The sequence below is a fragment of the Geotrypetes seraphini genome, chromosome 6, assembly GCF_902459505.1.
Source record: "Geotrypetes seraphini chromosome 6, aGeoSer1.1, whole genome shotgun sequence".
NCBI classification, from domain to species: domain Eukaryota; kingdom Metazoa; phylum Chordata; class Amphibia; order Gymnophiona; family Dermophiidae; genus Geotrypetes; species Geotrypetes seraphini.
In genome coordinates, this window is record NC_047089.1 from 238,034,705 (window position 1) to 238,054,077 (window position 19,373).

The 19,373-nt window shown below is 43.3% G+C and overlaps 1 protein-coding gene across 14 annotated transcripts in view; it reads right to left on the reverse strand.

Moving 5' to 3' along the window:
• The window catches only part of C6HXorf58 (chromosome 6 CXorf58 homolog), an 86,952-nt gene that overhangs the window by 43,693 nt on the left and 23,886 nt on the right, over nt 1-19,373 (reverse strand). For 10 of the 14 annotated variants that reach the window (XM_033949263.1, XM_033949256.1, XM_033949255.1 and 7 more), the window contains 3 exons: nt 13,947-14,043; nt 9,090-9,184; nt 7,988-8,099 (listed from right to left, as the gene is read on the reverse strand). In XM_033949263.1, coding sequence (XP_033805154.1) covers nt 7,988-8,099; nt 9,090-9,184; nt 13,947-14,043 — 304 coding nt within the window. The remainder of the gene's footprint in view (nt 1-7,987; nt 8,100-9,089; nt 9,185-13,946; nt 14,044-19,373) is intronic. The other 4 variants (XM_033949261.1, XM_033949260.1, XM_033949259.1 and 1 more) reach the window with 1 other exon arrangement.

Here is a 19,373-nt window from a genome sequence, read left to right on the forward strand (position 1 = left end):
TTTGCTTTAAGTCCCAGTTTCTCTTTCTGATTTTGTCTATCTTCTAATTCTCTTTCCAGTGTCTTGTCCATTTTTTTCTCCTCTTCTCTCTTGCTTCAGTCCCTGTCTCCAACATATTGATTTTTCCCTTTCAACTTTTCTCCTTTTTTCTTTTCTGCCTCTGTCCACTCAAATCTTGCCCTCTTTCTCATTCTTCTCCTTTTTAAATGTTCAGCTACCTATCAATTTTCCATCTTCTCTTATTCTATAGCTCTCCCATTTCCCATCTCACTCCTTTCACAGCCTCCTATTTCCTTCTATTGCTCCTCCTCTCTCCTCTTGGTCCAACATTTTGCTCCCTCTCTTTTCTGTTGTTCTTCTTCCCTCCACCCTTGATGCTGAACAATGAGATGAAAAGAAAAAAAAAAAAAAAAGAGAGAGAGATGCTGCATCTCTCTCTCCCTTCCACCCCCAGGCCTAACATTTCTCCCTCCCTTCCATCTCCAGATCCAACTTCTTTCCCTTTCTCTTCCCAATTGTCCCCCATCTCTCCCCCTGTCTGCCTGCCTCCCCCCAGGTCCACCATTTCTCCCTTTCTCTACCCAATGGTTCTCCCTTCAAGTATCTTTTTCCCTCTTCCTCCACACTACCCCAGTTCCAACCTCTCTCATTTTATCTTGCACTCCTCATAGCCCAGATTGCGTTTCCCTTCAGCACCGGTCCCTCTCTCCTCATAGCCCAGCGTGTCTTTCCCTCTGGCGCCGGTCCGATGTCGCTGCAAAGCTGAGGAATCTGCCGGCTTCAGCGATTCGGGAATGTTGTGCGTGGCTCCTCTTCCTGCTTTTCGCCTGCCGTGGTCTGTTTTCAGTGATGTGCAACTTCATGTTTCCGCCCAGGTGGATCGCGGTGGATGGAAGGCAGGAGGGGGAGCCATGAACAACACTGCCGAATTGCTGCTGAAGCCAACAGACTTTCCGACATAACGGCGACTTCAGACCGGCGCAGGATGGAGGACATGCAGAGCTCTGAGAAGGGGAAGTTCGGTAGCATTGCTGCGGGCCACGTAAAAAGGCCAGGCGGGCCGGATTTGGCCTACAGGCCTTGTGTTTGACACACGTGGCTTAGAAATATAAAACAACTTAGGGCTAGATTCACTAAAGCCCCCTTACCTGTCCGATCCGGTTCCGATCCGTTTCCGAGTCTTGCTATGCGACCCATTCACTAAAGGCTCTCCATGCAAATGACCTAATCGGAAACACACCCACAAGCGATCCCACGGATCGCTGAATACCAATCGTGACGCATGCGCAGACCATCATTGATGACTGTACATGCGATCCGCGCATGCGCCGCTCTCCTGCACCAGCGAGGTCAAAACAAAGGGGGAAGGGTTGGGGAAGTAATAGCAGACAAAGGCAGACATGATCCAGGGATGAGTCAGGCCCGATCTCGTCTCCTGACGGAACTCGCTGCAGCCTCTTTTTAAAAAGCCAAGGGGGCGGAACTGCCAGACTATGAACAGAACACAAAACCCGTCCTGACTCTCCTGCTCTCTACTGCCCTCACCATGCAGTGCAAGCCCATGGTTTTAAAGCGGGGCTGCACTGCGAGGAAGGGCGGCAGAGAGCAGGAGAGTCGGGGCGGCACTTTTCCCCACAGACTCAATGGTTTAGCGGACAGAGAAGCAGGCTTGCTGCTTGAACACACGAAGCAGGAAGGGTGGCAGAGAGTGGAGTTTTTTCATGGCTGCAGGGCTGGTATTTCAGGGCAGAAAAGAGCAGGAAAGGAGTGAGTGACTGGGCCTCATCAGTCGCTTGGTTTTGGATCAGCCAGCCCAGTCGGTGTGCCTGAAAAATGTTGGTGAATCACTGCCTTCCTAGATTTACATGCTATTTCCCTCATTTGAATGTGAGGATCGGATCGGGTGCAGACAGGATTGGCCAGAAGGTTAGTGAATCGGGTCAGGGTCGCAAACTGATTGGTACACGATCGGTTTGCTTAGTGAATCTGGTCCTTAATCTAAAATTACCTGGAAGGATTGGATGCAAAAATGTCTATCCACTCTCATCTCTAATTCTCCCTCCTACCAAACTTCCAGGAAGGACTCCATTCCTTCAACTAGGATAGAAACAACAGTAAGGGCGGACATTTTGGAGTCACTATGGGTTAAGCTGACAGGAGGGGAAGGAGCTGACATCAAATTAGGACTGTACTATCGCCCATCAGGACAGCCAGAAGCAATCGACCTGGACCTGGAGGCTGAATTGAGGCAGGTGTGCAAAAACAGAAGGGTGATGGTCATGGGGGATTTCAACTACCCGGGAATAGACTGGAGCATTGGACACTCAAATTGCACGAGAGAAACCAAATTCCTAGAGGCGATAAAGGACTGCTTCATGGAGCAGCTGGTCATGGAACCAACGCGAGAGGATGCCACTCTGGACCTAATCCTTAACGGGCTAGAGGGACCCGCAAAGGAGGTGGTAGTACTAGCACCATTAGGAAACAGCGATCACAGCATGATCCAATACAAATTAAACATAGGGACATCAAAGGTGAAAAGAACCACAACGACAGCACTCAACTTCAGAAAAGGAAACTACGAGGCCATGAGGAAAATGGTGGGGAAAAAGCTCAGCAACAGCTCAGGGAAGATGAAGACTGTAGAGGAAGCCTGGACCCTGCTAAAGGACACAGTGCATGAGGCACAAGACCTGTACGTCCCAAGGTTTAGGAAAGGGTGCAAAAAAAATTGAGCTAGAAACCCAGCGTGGATAACAAATGCAGTAAAAAAAGCAATAAGTGACAAGAAATCATCCTTCAGAAAATGGAAAAAGGACCCAACAAAGGAAAATCAAAAAGAGCACAAAAGACATCAGAAGGAATGCCATCGAGAGGTCAGGAAGACAAAGAGAGAATATGAGGAAAGACTAGCAGGAGAAGCAAGAAACTTCAAATCCTTCTTCAGGTATGTGAAAGGGAAACAACCAGCCAGAGAGGAAGTGGGACCACTGGACGACGGAGACAAGAAAGGAGCGATTAAGGAGGAAAAAGAGATAGCTGACAGGTTAAACAAATTCTTCTCGTCAGTCTTCACGAAAGAGGACACATCCGATATCCCAGAACCCGAGGAGACCACGATGAAAAGCTGGTCCAACTAGAGGCGACCCGAGAGGATGTACTCCGACAGATAGACAGACTGAAGAGCGACAAATCACCGGGTCCGGAAGGCATCCACCCAAGGGTAATAAAAGAACTGAGAAACGAAATAGCGGAAACACTTCGCCAAATATGTAATCTATCCATGAAAACAGGGCAGATCCCAGAGGTCTGGAAAATAGCAAATGTCACGCCCATCTTTAAGAAGGGATCAAGGGGTGACCCTGGAAACTACAGGCCGGTGAGCTTGACCTCGGTTCTGGGAAAGATGATGGAAGCACTGGTTAAGGACACAATCTGCAAACATATAGAGGACAAGGGACAACTAAAGGCGAGCCAGCACGGCTTCTGCAAAGGAAGGTCGTGCCTCACAAACTTGCTGTATTTCTTTGAGGGAATAAACAGCCAGATGGATAAGGGGGAATCCATAGACATCATTTACCTTGACTTCCAAAAAGCCTTCGACAAGGTACCTCACGAACGGCTACTTAAAAAGCTGTGGAACCACGGGGTGCAAGGGGATATCCACCGATGGATCAAACACTGGCTGGCAGGCAGGAAACAGAGGGTTGGAGTAAAGGGGCATTACTCAGACTGGCAATAGGTCACGAGCGGGGTTTCACAGGGGTCGGTGCTGGGACCGCTCCTGTTCAATATATTTATAAACGATCTGGAGACGGGGACAAAATGTGAGGTTATCAAATTTGCCGATGACACCAAACTCTGCAGCAGGGTTAGAAGCACGGAAGACTGTGAAGACCTGCAAAGGGACCTAACGAGACTGGAAGAATGGGCAAAAAAGTGGCAAATGAGTTTTAACATAGAGAAATGCAAGGTCATGCATGTAGGAAAAAAGAATCCGATGTTCAACTACAAAATGGGGGGATCATTGCTAGGAGTGAGCAACCTTGAAAGAGACCTGGGGGTGATGGCGGACTCAACATTGAAAACATCAGCACAATGTGCGTCGGCCTCAAAGAAAGCGAACAGAATGTTGGGCATCATTAAAAAGGGTATCACAACCAGGACGAAGGAAGTCATCATGCCGCTGTATCGTGCAATGGTACGCCCGCATCTTGAATATTGTGTTCAGTACTGGTCGCTGCACCTCAAGAAGGACATGGCGGTACTTGAGGGAGTCCAGAGAAGAGCAACTAAACTGATAAAAGGTATGGAAAATTATTCATACGCTGACAGGTTGAAAATGCTGGGGTTGTTCTCCCTGGAAAAGCGGAGACTTAGAGGAGACATGATGGAAACCTTCAAAATCCTAAAGGGCATAGAGAGGGTAGACAGGGATAGATTCTTCAGACTGTGGGGAACCACAAGTACAAGGGGGCACTCGGAGAAATTGAAAGGGGACAGGTTTAGAACAAACGCTAGGAAGTTCTTTTTTACCCAGAGGGTGGTGGACACATGGAACACGCTTCCAGAGGATGTGATAGGCCAGAGCACATTACAGGGGTTCAAGGAAGGTTTGGATAGGTTCCTAAAGGATAAGAGGATCGAGGGGTACAGATAGAACTAGAGGTAGGTTATAGAAATAGTCAGAAACCACTTCACAGGTCGAGGACCTGATGGGCCGCTGCGGGAACGGACCGCTGGGAACGATGGACCTCTGGTCTGACCCAGTGGAGGCAACTTCTTATGTTCTTATGTTCTTAAGTCAATCAAAACTTATCTCTTTGACAAATATCTCTGACTCCCGCCCTCCTTGTAACTCTACTTTTAACTATGCCTTGACCTCCCACCTTCCTGCACCTCCCACCTACCTGCCTCCTCCCTACCTGCACCTGACTTCCTAAGCCACGCCGATTGACTTGTTTATAACCTCTCTATCTCCTTCTTGCCTGCTCCCGACTTGCTAAGTTAAATTGATTGATTGACTTATTTGTAAATTTTGCTGTAGATGTACAGTCTCTTGTCATGTAAACCGCTCTGAACTATTCTGGTACTGCAGTATACAAAAATAAAGTTATTATTATTATTATTATTATTATGCAAGTAGGCATAAGAACATTAGAGGATGTTATTTTAAATGGAAAATTGCTTGATTTTTCATGGTTGCAACAATCTTTTGGTATTTCAAAATTTCAGTTTTATAAATGGTTGCAACTGAAGCAGGCTATTCAGAAAGGGTTCCCTGAATGGCGTAATTTAAAAAATTTTTATAGTCTGCAATTCCTCTGTTTTCAGGCAGACATGCTAGGACATCAAGCCGCCAAGTGGTATAAATTAATATCTGAACTTATGAATAAGAAACCCAAAAACGCTTTTAGAGATATTTGGAGAATTGAGATTAAGCAGTATAGTTCTGCATCTTGATGGCCACGTATTTGGTCTTGGAGGATGAGGTGTATGGCGTCAGCATCTATGAAACAAACTTGGTTCTTTTTGTTACATCGTTCTTTTTAGAACCCAGTTAGATTGAATAAGTTAGATAATTCTAGATATAATATGTGCTGGCACTGTCACCTAGGCATAGGAACATTAGATCATTTACTGTTTTATTGCCCTAAGATATTGATTTTCTGGAGATCAATTTGGGGACATATTAATATTTTAGAATCTGAGATTCTGTTAACTTATGAAATAGTAATTTGTGGTACCATTTTACATATCAAGGATCCCCTAGATAAATATAAAAGACGTCTCTTATTAATTATGACTAGTACAGCTATACAAATGATTACACGAAACTGGAAGAACTGGGATCATCTTAACTTTACATTCTGGTGGGCAAGTTTATGTCTAATTTACAAATATGAGAAAATGAACGCTGATTTATTAGGGAATACAAAAAACTTTAACATAATTTGGGGCCCATTGTCATCTTTTGTAGAATTATTATAGTTATGATTTTTGTTCTTAGATAAAATGCACATCCGGGGGGAGGGGAGGGGGGAGGATTATAAGGGCTTTTAATTGATTATTTATAAAGATGATAATAGGAAAGAAGGGTGGGTTTTTTTGAGGTTTGATAAATAAGTCTGATTTATCATATGAATAACTTATGTCTGGGAGGGAATGCATGGATGGGAGAACATCGCAGGGGAGGAGACATAGGCATCCTGGGACTGTCTGCCAAGTCTCTTCCCTGAAGAAGCCCTTTCTGGAAACGTCAATCGCTCCTCCTAAACTTACTTGCTCCACTTCATCACTGACGCTGAAACCGTGGATTGAAGACAAAGTTTTATTTTATTTTTCTTTCCAGCTTATGATTTATCTTTAATCTTATCTATTGTTTTGCCTTTTGTCTTTGTTTTGTTCTATTTCTATCATTTAAATTTCTCCAGAATTCTACTGTTCAACGGCTCCCCCTTCTGCTTCTATTCCTTTCTCTCCTCTCTTCTACCTTCCAAAGTATTTAGATCAATGCTGTCTTGTTAAAATGTTTATTTTATTTTTATTTTTCCTCTAACTCTACTTTTCACTTCTCTATTATCCTCCAGGTACTTTAGTTAGATTGTGAGCCTTTGGGACAGTAAGGGAATTTTTCAAGTACCTTTCTTATTTCTAATCTTAATGTATATTTTCTGTAAACCGCTTAGAACCTAACGGATGTAGCGGTATATAAGAAATAAATTACATTACATTACATTATGTGTTAAATATGTATAATATAACTCAGAACATATGATAAATTTTTTAATTACTTTAATGATAATGATTAGGAGGGGTGAGGGAGGGTAATGTTCTAAATGAATCTTGTAAAATTATAAGTGATGTCTAAAGTATTAAATGTATAATCTATGTTGTTTACACTTATTGAAAGAGTTTTAAAATGAATAAAGATTATATAAAATCATGAATTTATAATGCATATAACCACTGGGCACACTAGATAGCCATTCAGGTCTTTATCTGCCATCATTTACTATGTTACTTATGTGATAATGTTTTGAGGTTTAGGATATTGTAAAAAAACTATTTTTTTGTCCAGGCATTTTAAGATCTGTGAATTTAAGGAGTTGTTTATTACAGTTTACGAATGAGACAGATTATCCCCCCCCCCCCTTTTACAAAACCATAGTGTGGCTTTTAGCACCAGCAGCAATGGTAACAGCTCCAATGCTCACATAATTCCTATGAGCATCGTAGCTATTACCGCCGCGGCCAGCAGTAAAAATTGCACTACGGTTTTGTAAAAGCGGGGGTATATTTTTTGTTTGTTTAGGGTTTTTTGTAATTCTTTATTCATTTTTAAAACTTACATCAAGTGTACAATTAATAAAACATTTAAGATTAAATACATCACTTGAATTTTCTTAATATATTCAGATACATAAGTTTATTCCCTTCCCACTCACCCATTCCATTCATATTTAATCAAAAATATACAAATATAAATACTCTTATTTATATGTTAAAAACTTCCGTATAATTTAGACAACCCACCCTCTTCCCTCTCCCCCCATTTGCAAATATACTTCCAATAGAAAATGGCATCTATTCATTACAGTAGGCTGTCAATGGCCCCCAGATCTTTATAAATTTATTATAATTACCTTTTTGTTTTTTGGTTTTAATGCAAGTTTGTTTTTATAGCTATTATGAATGGGGGTTTTTGTAAGCTGCCTAGGCTGATAAATAAATAAATAAGCAAGCCATTTGCCTGAGCATAGAAATGCTGCAATGCAGCAGTGATTAGTTTGTAAGAACTATTGCGTACCATACTGTATAATCATTTAAAAATAAGCAACTCCTTATAAATCTGTAGCTTGATTTAGGGCTACTTTTGACCAAGTAACTTAACCTCTGCCCTGTGGTCCCTATACTGCCTTCCAATTTATGCATGATAGATGTATATTGGTTATGATTATTATTAAAATCTAAGAAAAGAAATCACCTCACTTGATGGGTTTAAAGCTCTTTTTCCATTAATGTACTTGTTCCCATAACCTCCTGTGTGGTGAAAAATCTTAAACACGATGAATGGTGGAAATTCTTCACCAGCAAACCTGAAGAAGCAAAAGGAGAAGTTAGTTAAGTTTCTAATATCAGAACAAAGCAGAGATGTGGGAGTGTAGTTCACATATTATGGTATGAATCACCCAGTGTTTTTTTTCAACAAAATATTTATATCATGTCAAATAAATATATAAACATATGCAAGGAGACATTTTTAGTTTTCTTCAATTTTAGCACACACTGGAAATTACCAACAGCAGGAAAAGATAAAATGAATTTATTAACAGTAGAGTCATCATCTCATATCACATTATCTCCCCCCCCTTTTTTTTTTTAAAACCATGATTACCGCAGGCTGCTGCAGTAATCGACTTTGTAAAAGAAGGCCTTTGTGAGTTATGATCACAGATACAAGCCATCATTGACTTTAGCTCTACTATATAAAGCAGTGGTCTCAAACTTGCAGCCCGGGGGCCATATGCTGCCCTCCAGGTCCTATTTTGAAGCCCTCGGTATGTTTATCATAATCACAAAAGTAAAATAAAACAGTTTCTTGATCATACGTCTCTTTAGCTAGAAATGACAATATTACTATTAAGACTTAGCCAAAAGGAAAGATTTATAAACTATAAAGAGTTTTACCTCATGCAAAATTGTCATGAGTGGGGGGATGGAGAAGAGGAGGGATGCCGACGCCCAGGATGGACCGCCCCCCGGCCCCCCTTACTATGCCACTGCATCTGTTAACTTTTTGTGCTCTTGCATAATAACAGCAAATAGTGATCATCTTTTTGTTACAGCACCATCTTGATTAGAGAAGAGAGTTTAGATTTTGGTCCTGTTGACACCATGGACTAGAACTGTTTCATTTTTAGTATGCCTGAATGCAGACATCATCAGCTTTTAACTCCTGGAAGCAATTCCCTTAGGCTGCCATCCTAGCGTCTCCCCCCCCCCCAAAAAAAAAGGTGTTTTTTTGGATTTCATATGTAGCCAACCTGATAGAAAGTCAACCCTATAAATAAATGTGCACCTTTTACCTGAATCTGATTTTACACTGCATACTAGGATCTCTGATGAGTTCTGCTTCTAAAGGACTCACTAGTCTTAGTATCTGATAGGTGACACAGTATTCCTGGAAGAAACAAAAGAGAAATGCAGCCTATTTGCACTTTCCAACTGTCAATTTAACAGTATTGATAGAAACAACCAACCAGTTCTTCTAATATGCAGGAAAATAATCACTATTTTAATGCTGTTGGAGTTATATTGTGTCTCAGTATCAGCAAAAACAGGGTCCACACTGGTGATCTGGTAGCAGCACAACTTAGTTTAATGCAGGAGACCCACTTTGGGCGCAATCTCAAGTCCCTGTATCTGTATGGCTGGTGACGCTGTGGGTCTTAATCCCTATCCTACAGTTGATACTAGACATTGGTATCTGGTAAGTCCCAACAGTACAACAGGAAAACCCAAAGCAACTGCAGGAAGCACCTGAACAGACCCCTCGGCTATAGTTGTTTGGTCAGATATCAATGCTGAAGTATGGTCAAACTCCACACTGCATCAATTCTAAGCAAAAGGAAGAATGGTCGAATGCTTCATAGTTAACTTTACAGACTGGAAATTAAATTCCAGTCACCAGATATGGCCCAGCACTGAATGTCTGGGTTCACTGCTGACAGCGGGAGTTAGCCAACCTTCCTCCAACAGTCCCAATATTGGCCCCAATGTGAACAAGTGCACAATAATGTATTTGGGGTGCGGAAATCCAACAGAGTTCTATTCAATAGGGAAATGGGTTGGAGGGTGGAATTACCCGAGTTTGTCCATCAAGCCCCTTCCCTTGTTTAAAAGCTACTGAAAATCCACCTTTTTGATATAGCTTTCAATCCTTAACCCTTCTCTTTCCTCCAACCCAGCCAGCTGATTAACCGTTTTCTGTCTTACCTGTTTAGATTGTAAGCTCTTTCGAGCAGGGACTGTTTTCTTACTCTTTGTGACTCTGTACAGCGCTGCGTGAATCTGGTAGCGCTATAGAAATAATTAATAGTAGTAGTAGAACTAGGGGACAGAATATGAAGCTGCAAGGAGGTATACTCAGGAGAAATATCAGTATTATTGATAATCAAGCATTACTAGATAGTTTAGCATCTGCCCAGATAACAGTTATTATAGTTTATATACACTTCCCCCTCCGTATTTGCGGTGGTTAGGGGCAAAGCCGGCCCGCAAATATTTAAAAAACGTGCATATTTGGGCCGGTTCTGCCCCTAACCACCGCTTCCCCCGGCTATTTTAAGCATTGAAAGCCCCCCCTTAAGCCTTACCTGGTGGTCTATTAGGTTTTCAGGCAGGAGCGATCTTCCCACGCTCCTGCCCTGTGCAGATCGCTCACAGAAATGGCTCGAGAGACTACGGGAGCTCAAGGCAGCCATTTCCTGTGAGCGATCTGCATGGGGCAGGAGTGTGGGAAGATCGCTCCTGCCCCGAAAACCTGCTAGACAACCAGGTAAGGCTTAAGGGGGGGCTTACAGGGCTTAAAATAGCCCGAAAAACAAAAAAGCATTTTTTGTTTTAAAACCGCGAATAATCGAATCCGTAGATACGGAAACCGCAAATCCGGAGGGGAAAGTGTAGTCAGAAAGACAATGATGTTTTAGCTCTGACAAAAGAACTGCAGAAATTCAGGCAGACACATAAAGGGACTAAAAGACTGTGACTGAGCACATCACTTACATATTAGGAGAAGTATTATACCATACCATGCAGTTTCTTATATCTCGCAAAATTTGAGCAAGGATTCATTGCAGTTTACAATAAGATTACAAGATCCATCTTTACATTTATAAAGAGATTCAAAGAACATTAAAAGGCACAGATCATGAGGAATAAAGGAAGAAGAGATATCTTTAACATTTTTATGAAATTGTTATAAGAGGGGAGTTGGCGCAAGTATAATGGTAGGCTGTTCTATACTTTGGGCGACTGGAATTCAAAAGTAGACTTGAATAGTTTTTTCCGTTGAGTTTATTACGGAGATGGAAAGGCTAGTTTAAGGCATTGTGTTGTTCTTCAGTTAGGGTCTTAAGAACATAAGCATTGCCTCTGCCGAGTCAGACCATAGGTCCATCATGCCCAGCAATCCGCTCCCGTGGCGGCCCCCCAGGTCAATGACCTGTAGTGATCTATTATTCAAGGGCGTTTTGTATTGTATAGTAACCCTCTAATTATACCCCTGGATCCCCTTTCCCTTCAGGAACTTGTCCAATCCCTTTTTGAAACCCAAAATCGTACTCTGCTCAACCACCTCCTCTGGAAGCGCATTCCAATATTAGTCCCTTAGAGTTCTCTCCATATAAAAGAAATTATGTCCTTACCTTGATAATATCTTTTCCAGTGTGTCATTCTAGACAAGTGGGTTATCTCCCCATTGCCATCTGCAGAAGGAATCCACTCTGGATTTTTTTCTGTGTCCCTCCTACTTCACTGTAAGCTCTACTGCCACCTGTAGTTAGTACCCAAGCATGCTAGAGCTCCAACCAATTATGTGAAGTAAGGACAAAGAGGGGACACCCCAACATACAATTGTTTTGCATTAACGTAAACACTGTAACATGTAATGAACCAGTAACAGCCAACAGGAGCATCAAAAGAGCTCAAGAAATACCCCTGGGAAGGAGCACTAATTTGGGACACAGAAGGGAGGGAGCAAGGGGCATGAACTTGGGACATAAGATGGAAAGATGGGGGAAAGAGATGCTGAGGTGGGGAGGGAATAGAAAGGGAGAATTGTTATCAGGCTTTAAGCTTTAAGTCTGATAATGCGGGACACATTGCACCGAAAAAAAAAAGGGGGAGCTCCTTGAAACACAGACCTATGTCGGAAAATGTACTCCTTAGCTGCGTTTTTGCACACCAACTAAGATAAGTATCCTATGTTGGGAATTCCAAAAAAATCTTTAAAAGTTGTTGTTTTTTTTTCTTTTCAGACTTTAAAAATGTTTTTAATACAGATTTTAAAAAGTCTTGTAGGTAAAATTGTTGGTATTTTTTTCTTTTTTTTAAAAAAAATTCTTTATTCATTTTATAACTTACATCAAGCAAAAAAAGCACTTTAAATCTGAGACCAATGACGATTTGGGATGTGTATAGTCTGCGTGTATTTGAACTATACCACACATAGCAACACCACCGAAGTCTCAAAAAAGATGGTTGAACTTGTCTTTTGAGGTATTTATACGTGAATAAGCTGATATGCGGTTTACCTCAAAATAATTAGATGAAAACCTTTATGCCTGTATATTGATATATAAGGCACCAGCCACATAGTCCACCCTCGATATCAGAAGCTGAGGGGGAGCCTCCACATACAATTCCTCCCCCCCCCCCTGTGAGGGATCCAGTGCTTGCTCACCATTCTCATTTTCAGGAGTGCTGGTCTTACTCTTCAGGACGGTTGCGGCCTGGGAGCTTTCTCTCTGTTACTGCTTCCCACCTACGCAGGGATAGGAAGCAGTAGCAGAGGGAAAGCTTTCGGGACACAGAAGGCAGTGTGTTTATTTCACTCATGCTGCAGGCAGCCCAAAGAGTAACAGCAGTGCTGCTGGGAACAAGAACGGTGAGCAAACACCAGATCTTGTAGGGGGAGATGAAAACTCAGGATAGGTATGCGAGCCGCCCAGGTCTCCATGGGCTGCCGCTTGCTCATAGGCTTTGAATTGAAGACCACTGGGCTAGGGCAATACTGGACAACCAAGAAGGCAGAGAAAAAGGGATGCTGGACTTATTTGGGGGGGGGGGGGGAGCAACCTTATGCACCCCTTACTATTGGGCAGCCCTTGGCATTTTGGCCTGGATGCACAAAAATCACTGTTAAAATCCTGTGAGTCGCTGTGTGGGTCCAATTTGAAAATGTCGATTGATGTTCAAACATGCAAATGAGTTTCACAAAAGTTCAAAAAATACCCATCCGATCAGCCGTAGGAGAAAGCGATTGATACATGCTCTGATTAGTTCACTTGATACAGGCACAAATGTACACATGTACCAAGTAAAACTATGTAGATACACGAGCGTTAATCATAGGTGTGCCTTATTGTAGCACGTCATAGGCAACGGGGTGCTGAAAAATTCTTGGCCCACGGCTATGCTGATAATATTTTTTGTTCATTGATTGAATCGAAGAATGAAAAATATATAGAATTTTCAGTTCTCTGGTTGTGGCATAATATTTCAATGCTCCCTTGTATGCTTCCCCCTTAAACTTTACGCTTTTAATGGGTACGCATAAGATGCACCTTTAACACACGCGCTTAAAATGTGCTTATAACACACATATGTTATCTCAATTTCATGGCCGACCTTTCAGTAATTTTGGGTCGCTAAAAGTTGGCGCTACATTTTGTGTATCACCAATCGATGTTAGGGTATCGGTCGGAGTTCTCGTTTTAATATTAATGACCTCGTTTTAATATTAATGACCTGTTATACTACATTTGCATAGCATAGTTGGAGGCTACAATGAACCAACAGAAAAGCCCGGGGTGAGCCATTATGTGCATCAATCGATAAATTATTTCAACGCTAAACCGGTTCAAACTGGTTTAGTGACGATCATTAATCGCACAATGAATTTTGGGCATCTAGGCCTTTGCTGGCCTTGCTTAATGGTAGTTATGAACTTGGCGAGTCTCTGAAGGATGAAACTACTATCAATAACCAGTTTCCAATTACAACCAAGCAATCTGCCATCATCTACTATATAGGAAATGGGGCTTTAAATATGTTTCACCCCTTATATTTCTATAATATAACACAAAATTAAAGAAGCACTGTGTTGTTTCTAGAAGTACCATGCTAGATCCAGAATGAATAATGTTAACTACAAAACATACAGCAGCTCGGGCAGCATGCTTTAACAGTTTGAAAAGGTTTCTGTTCCTGCGAGATATCCAGACCCGAAGAATTACTTCAGCTGCGAGTCTTTCTTTCCTAGAAGAAACAAATGTAGATTTTAATTTAAAATCAGTATTTATCCCGCTTAACCGCTAAGTTCAAAGTAGGTTACAACAAGTGTATAAACATATACACAGATAAAATAAAAACCATACAAAGCATCACATGTATAAATATCACCCGTTAACCCTGATTCTCCTAAGATAAGATCCAGTAAAGCTCACATTTTATATATATTTCTGAAAAAAAACAACAACCCAACATAAATGAAAAAAGTAATACATTTTTTATTGGACTAACTTAATGTAGTTTATGATTAGCTTTCGAAGGTAAACCCTTCTTCCTCGGGGGGACTAGTGCAGCAGAGAATGGAAGTCTGGTGGTGGGAGGGTCTGCAGAGACCTATACACTGACAGAGCGAGAGAGATCTGGCCCTGTGTGGCTGACCAGTCCTGACAGAGGGGACTGGTGCAGCAGTGATAACTAGGTGGTAGGAGGGTCTGCGGGGATCTATACACCAGCAGAGAAAGAGATGAAGTAGCTGGGGATCCAGTAGAGCCTAGAATCGAGGGGCTCGGACTTGACTACTGGAGGTGGAACCAGTGAAGAAGGATCCAGGTGTGTCCTCTGTGCATGTGTTGGCGAGATGACTGAGGGGCTGGGAGTAGAGAATGACACAGTGACTTACCCACAGCTAGCCGCGGGTAACCTGCCAAAAGAGTGAGGAAAGAAAATGGTCGCCATGGGTATGGGGACAAGGCCATTCACCGCCCCGTGGAGTGGTGAATGGCCTTGTCCCTGCAGTAACGCGCACAAAATACTTATCACCGATCGTGCGGTCCAGCAGCCCCCTCCGTCCTTCCTCCCACCATCACTGGCGATTTTCATTGTATCCGAGCGGCATGAGCCTTTAAACAAGCCTGAAACTTATCCTCTGATGCAACCGGAAACAGGAAGTTGTGTCAGAGGAGAAGTTTCGGGCAGCTGCACACGACTTGAGAAAAAAGCTCTGGCTGCTCGGATACAATGAAAATCACCAGCGAAGGTGAGGGGAAGGGAGATGCCTGGACTGCAGCGATCGGGAAGGGCTACTGGACCATGCGAAGGTTGCTGAAGGCAAGTGGAGAGAGAGGGGGAGGCGATGAGAGGAAGAGACGCTGAAGGAAAATGAGGAGGTGAGAGTGGGGAGAAGACTCTGAAGGAAATTGGGGAGGGGAGAGAGTGGAACAGATACTGAAGGGAAGTGGGCAGGAGATAGAGGGGAGCACATACTGGATGGAAGGAGGGGAAAAAGGGTACATGATGGATTGGGAAGACAGATACCAGAACTGAGGGGAGGAAAGGAGGAGAGAGATGCTAAAAACAACCTGGGGGAGGGAAGGAAAGATAGAAGGGAAGAAGACAGAGATGGCAGACTATGGGGGGGGGAGAGTGGAGGGAGAGATGAAAGGGAGAGGCACAGTAACAGAGCAGATGCTATATGAAACAGACAGAGAGAAGGCAGACAGTGGATGGAAGGAACAGAATGACGAGAAGATGAGAAAAGCAGAAACCAGACAACAAAGACAGAAAAAAATTTATATTTCTTTTTTTTGCTTTAGGATAAAGTAGTATATTAGGTGTGTTGATAAACATTTATAAACAAAGCCCTGCCAGCTGAAGATCTCTTCCTCTAGTTCAGCAGCCAGAACTTTGATTTATAAAATGACAATTGTATAGAATATTGTATCTTTTTATACTTTAATAAAATAAGTTCAGTATAAAACTATTCGAGGCTTGTGCAGATGGAAACAGATGGTTTGCGGGGTCGGGGCGCAGACAGGGACCGAACTTGATGGGATGGGGACCAAGCTTGTGGGGACGGGGACAAATTTTTCCCATGTGTCATTCTCAGTGCGTGTGTGCTGAATAAGATGACTGGGCGACAGAGTTGCTAGGCGTCCTTGGTGTATGCGTTGGCAAGAAGACAACTGAGGGGCTGGGAGAGAGACTGCACACAGTGTGTGTGTGCCAGATAAGATGACTGAGCAACTGAAAGTTGAGAAAGTCCAAGGACCCTGGGAGCATTGGCCAAAGGACTGAGGAGTGGTCTGGCAGAGGGACCAGCTGGTATGGTGGCAACAGGCAGAAGGACCAGTAATGGCACTGGCTTCAGCCTAACTCCCGGTAAGCTCTGAAGGCCACTGCTGACCAGCGCTGATAGGGGACCCGGTGGAGTGGAGTAGCCAGGCTGACAAGTCCTTTGGGGGGGGCTGGTGCGGTGGAGAATGGAAGTCTGGTGGTGGGAGGGTCTGCAGAGACCTATACACTGGCAAAGCGAGAGAGATCTGGCCCTGTGTGGCTGACCAGTCCAGGCAGGGGAGCTGGTGCAGCAGAGAAAGCTAGGTGGTAGGAGGGTCTGCAGGGACCTATACACCAGCAGAGAAAGAGCTGACGTAGCTGTGTACCCAGTAGAGCCTAGAGTCAAGGGGCTTAGGCTTGACTACTGGAGGTGGGACCAGTGAAGAAGGATCCAGGCGAATACTCTGTGCGTGTGTTGGCAAGAAGATGACTGAGGGGCTAGGAGAGCCCTCAGTGCGTGTGTGCTGGATAAGATGACTGGGCAACAGAGAAGCTAGCGTCCTTGGTGCATGCGTTGGCAAAAAGACAACTGAGGGGCTGGGAAAGAGTGCACACAGTGCCAGATAAGACAATTGAGCAATGGAGAGCTGGGAAAGTACAAGGACCCTGGGAGCATTGGTCAAAGCTAGACTTTCATTTGCAATCCTATATCGAACAGTTTGTATCCAAAATATGGTTCAGTTGTGTGGAGAACCGGGACGTTTTTGAATTTGCAACATGCAGGAGTTCACCCTTTGTGTATTCCAGTCAACTTGATCGTTTTGTTTCTAGTTGTAATCCCTGTGGTTCCCTAACAAGTGGGTTGAATATCTTATAGGACCCCTGAGGAAGGAGTGTGTTTTCGAAACACGGGCCGTGTCAGGTCCTGGTTCTCCACACAACTGAACCATATTCTGGATACAAACTGTTCGATATTTTAAGGATTGCGAATAACAGTCTTGATTTTTAATTAACCCTTCCATGCATACATTAAATTATCAACAACTTTACACACCTGGGGTCATTTTGACCCCATCACTTATAAGCACTGAAAGTTGCTGCAGCTTAATAATTTAGCAAATTCTCACTGTCACGGCACTCAAGTGAAACATTTATGTTTGTAAAATGTATATTTAGACCTACAGCACAACCGGTGATGGTCCAGTAAGGTTTCAAAAATCTTTCTTCTCTTATTCAGCACTCTCACTGAATACATGTTGTAAAAAATGGCTTTTGTTAGCAGTGTTTCTTTTACAGCAAAACCTAACAAAATATTTTCACACGTTTTCAACTTCTCTTATCTCATTTGTTGAGAATTACTTTGGAGATCTGGAAATACATTACGACTTTTTCAGTGCTGTATTCCACTGCTGACAATGTTGCCTTCATAAACCTGTGGGGTCGATTTGACCCCAGGTTAAAGCAAAAAAATTCAAAAGCTGTATTTATCACAGACAGGAAACGCATTGTCTGTTACTATATATAGTAACATAGTATATGACGGCAGACCCTCGGCCACAAGAGGGCACCCGCTCAAACTCAGGGGTGGAAAATTTCATGGCAACACCAGGAAGTATTTCTTCACAGAGATAGTGGTTGATCATTGGAACAAGCTTCCAGTGCAGGTGATCGAGGCAGACAGCGTGCCAGACTTTAAGAATAAATGGGAAACCCATGTGGGATCCCTACGAGGGTCAAGATAAGGAAATTGGGTCATTAGGGCATAGACAGGGGGTGGGTAAGCAGAGTGGGCAGACTTGATGGGCTGGAGCCCTTTTCTGCCGTCATCTTCTATGTTTCTATGTTTCTATAAAGACTCGAATGGTCCATCCAGTCTGCCCAACCTGATTCAATTTAAATTTTTTAATTTTTTCTTCTTAGCTATTTCTGGGCAAGAATCCAAAGCTTTACCCTGTACTGTGCTTGGGTTCCAACTGCCAAAATCTCTGTTAAAACCTACACCAGCCCATCTACACCCTCCCAGCCATTGAAGCCCTCCCCAACCCATCCTCCACCAAACGGCCATATACAGACACAGACCGTGCAAAAGGTATCTGGAATTTGAAATCAAAATTACAATTTATAAGTAAGCAACTAAACTAATTTGACAGGCTGGGGTCAAAATGACCCCAGGTGTGTACAGAAGGGTTAAGAATTTGGCATCTTGTACATTATTACTGCAGTTTCCTTTTTTATTTGTTGCTCGACATTTTACTGCAGTCCTATTGGATTTTTTGCTTGTGCCAACATTGGCCAAAGTACTGAGAAGTGGTCCGGCAAAGGGACCGGCTGGGTTGGTGGCAACTGACAGAGGGACCGGTAATGGCACCGGATGTGGCCACAGACTTTGAGGGCTGATGGTGGGTCAGGAAGGACTCTGGAGAGAGGGAATCTAGGGAGGACTCGGGTTTTAAGGGAATAACTGTGGAATGTATGTATAACTCTGTTTTAGGGTACCTGGGGGTGTGGCTATGTGACAGGTAAACTACTCAGCCCAGTCACATGATGACCCAATGCCACAGAGATCTCTTCAATACAGTAAGTGCTATCTCTTGGAGTTCTTCAACTAGTCCAGATAAGGACAAATTTGGAAAAAGCCTTGAGACCATATACCCAAGAAAGTAGTCCAGAACACCGTGGTTAAGCTTATCTTCTCAAAAAGTAAATTTGACCGGAACAATGAACTCCAGGGTGGATCCCTGGATTCATCAGCTGTATCTAAAGAAGTGTCTCTCAAACTGTGTGCCACGAGAGATTTCAGAATTTTACTTTATTTTTTTAAACCCCTTAAGTATACACTAGAATAGATGACATGTACATTGCTTATTGAAGAGTCTGTCAATGTTAAGAATGTGTGCATAAGGATACAACCGCCCAGACGAGCATTCTTTGATGCGATTGGTCTTTGAAAACTAACAGTAAGTAATTTAATTTTTATTTTTTTATGTAATAATTATCCTAACTTGAGCAACAAAGCAATCAAAGCTTTGTTGCCGTTTGGATTAGAGAATGACATGGGGAAAAATTCTGTCCCCGTCACCGCCCCGTCCCTGGACCACCATCCTCTGCACCACCCCATCCCCGCTGTCCCTTTCACCGCCCCGTCCACGTCTCTGCCGTCCCCTTCACCGCCCCGCTACCGCCCCGCTGTCTCTTTCACCGCCCCGGCCCCGTTTCCGTCTCCAGAGTCTTCTCCTCTCCATCCCCTCACCCCCAGCACCCTTCACACGGTCCAGCAGCTCCCTCCCGCCAGCCAGCCGTGCATT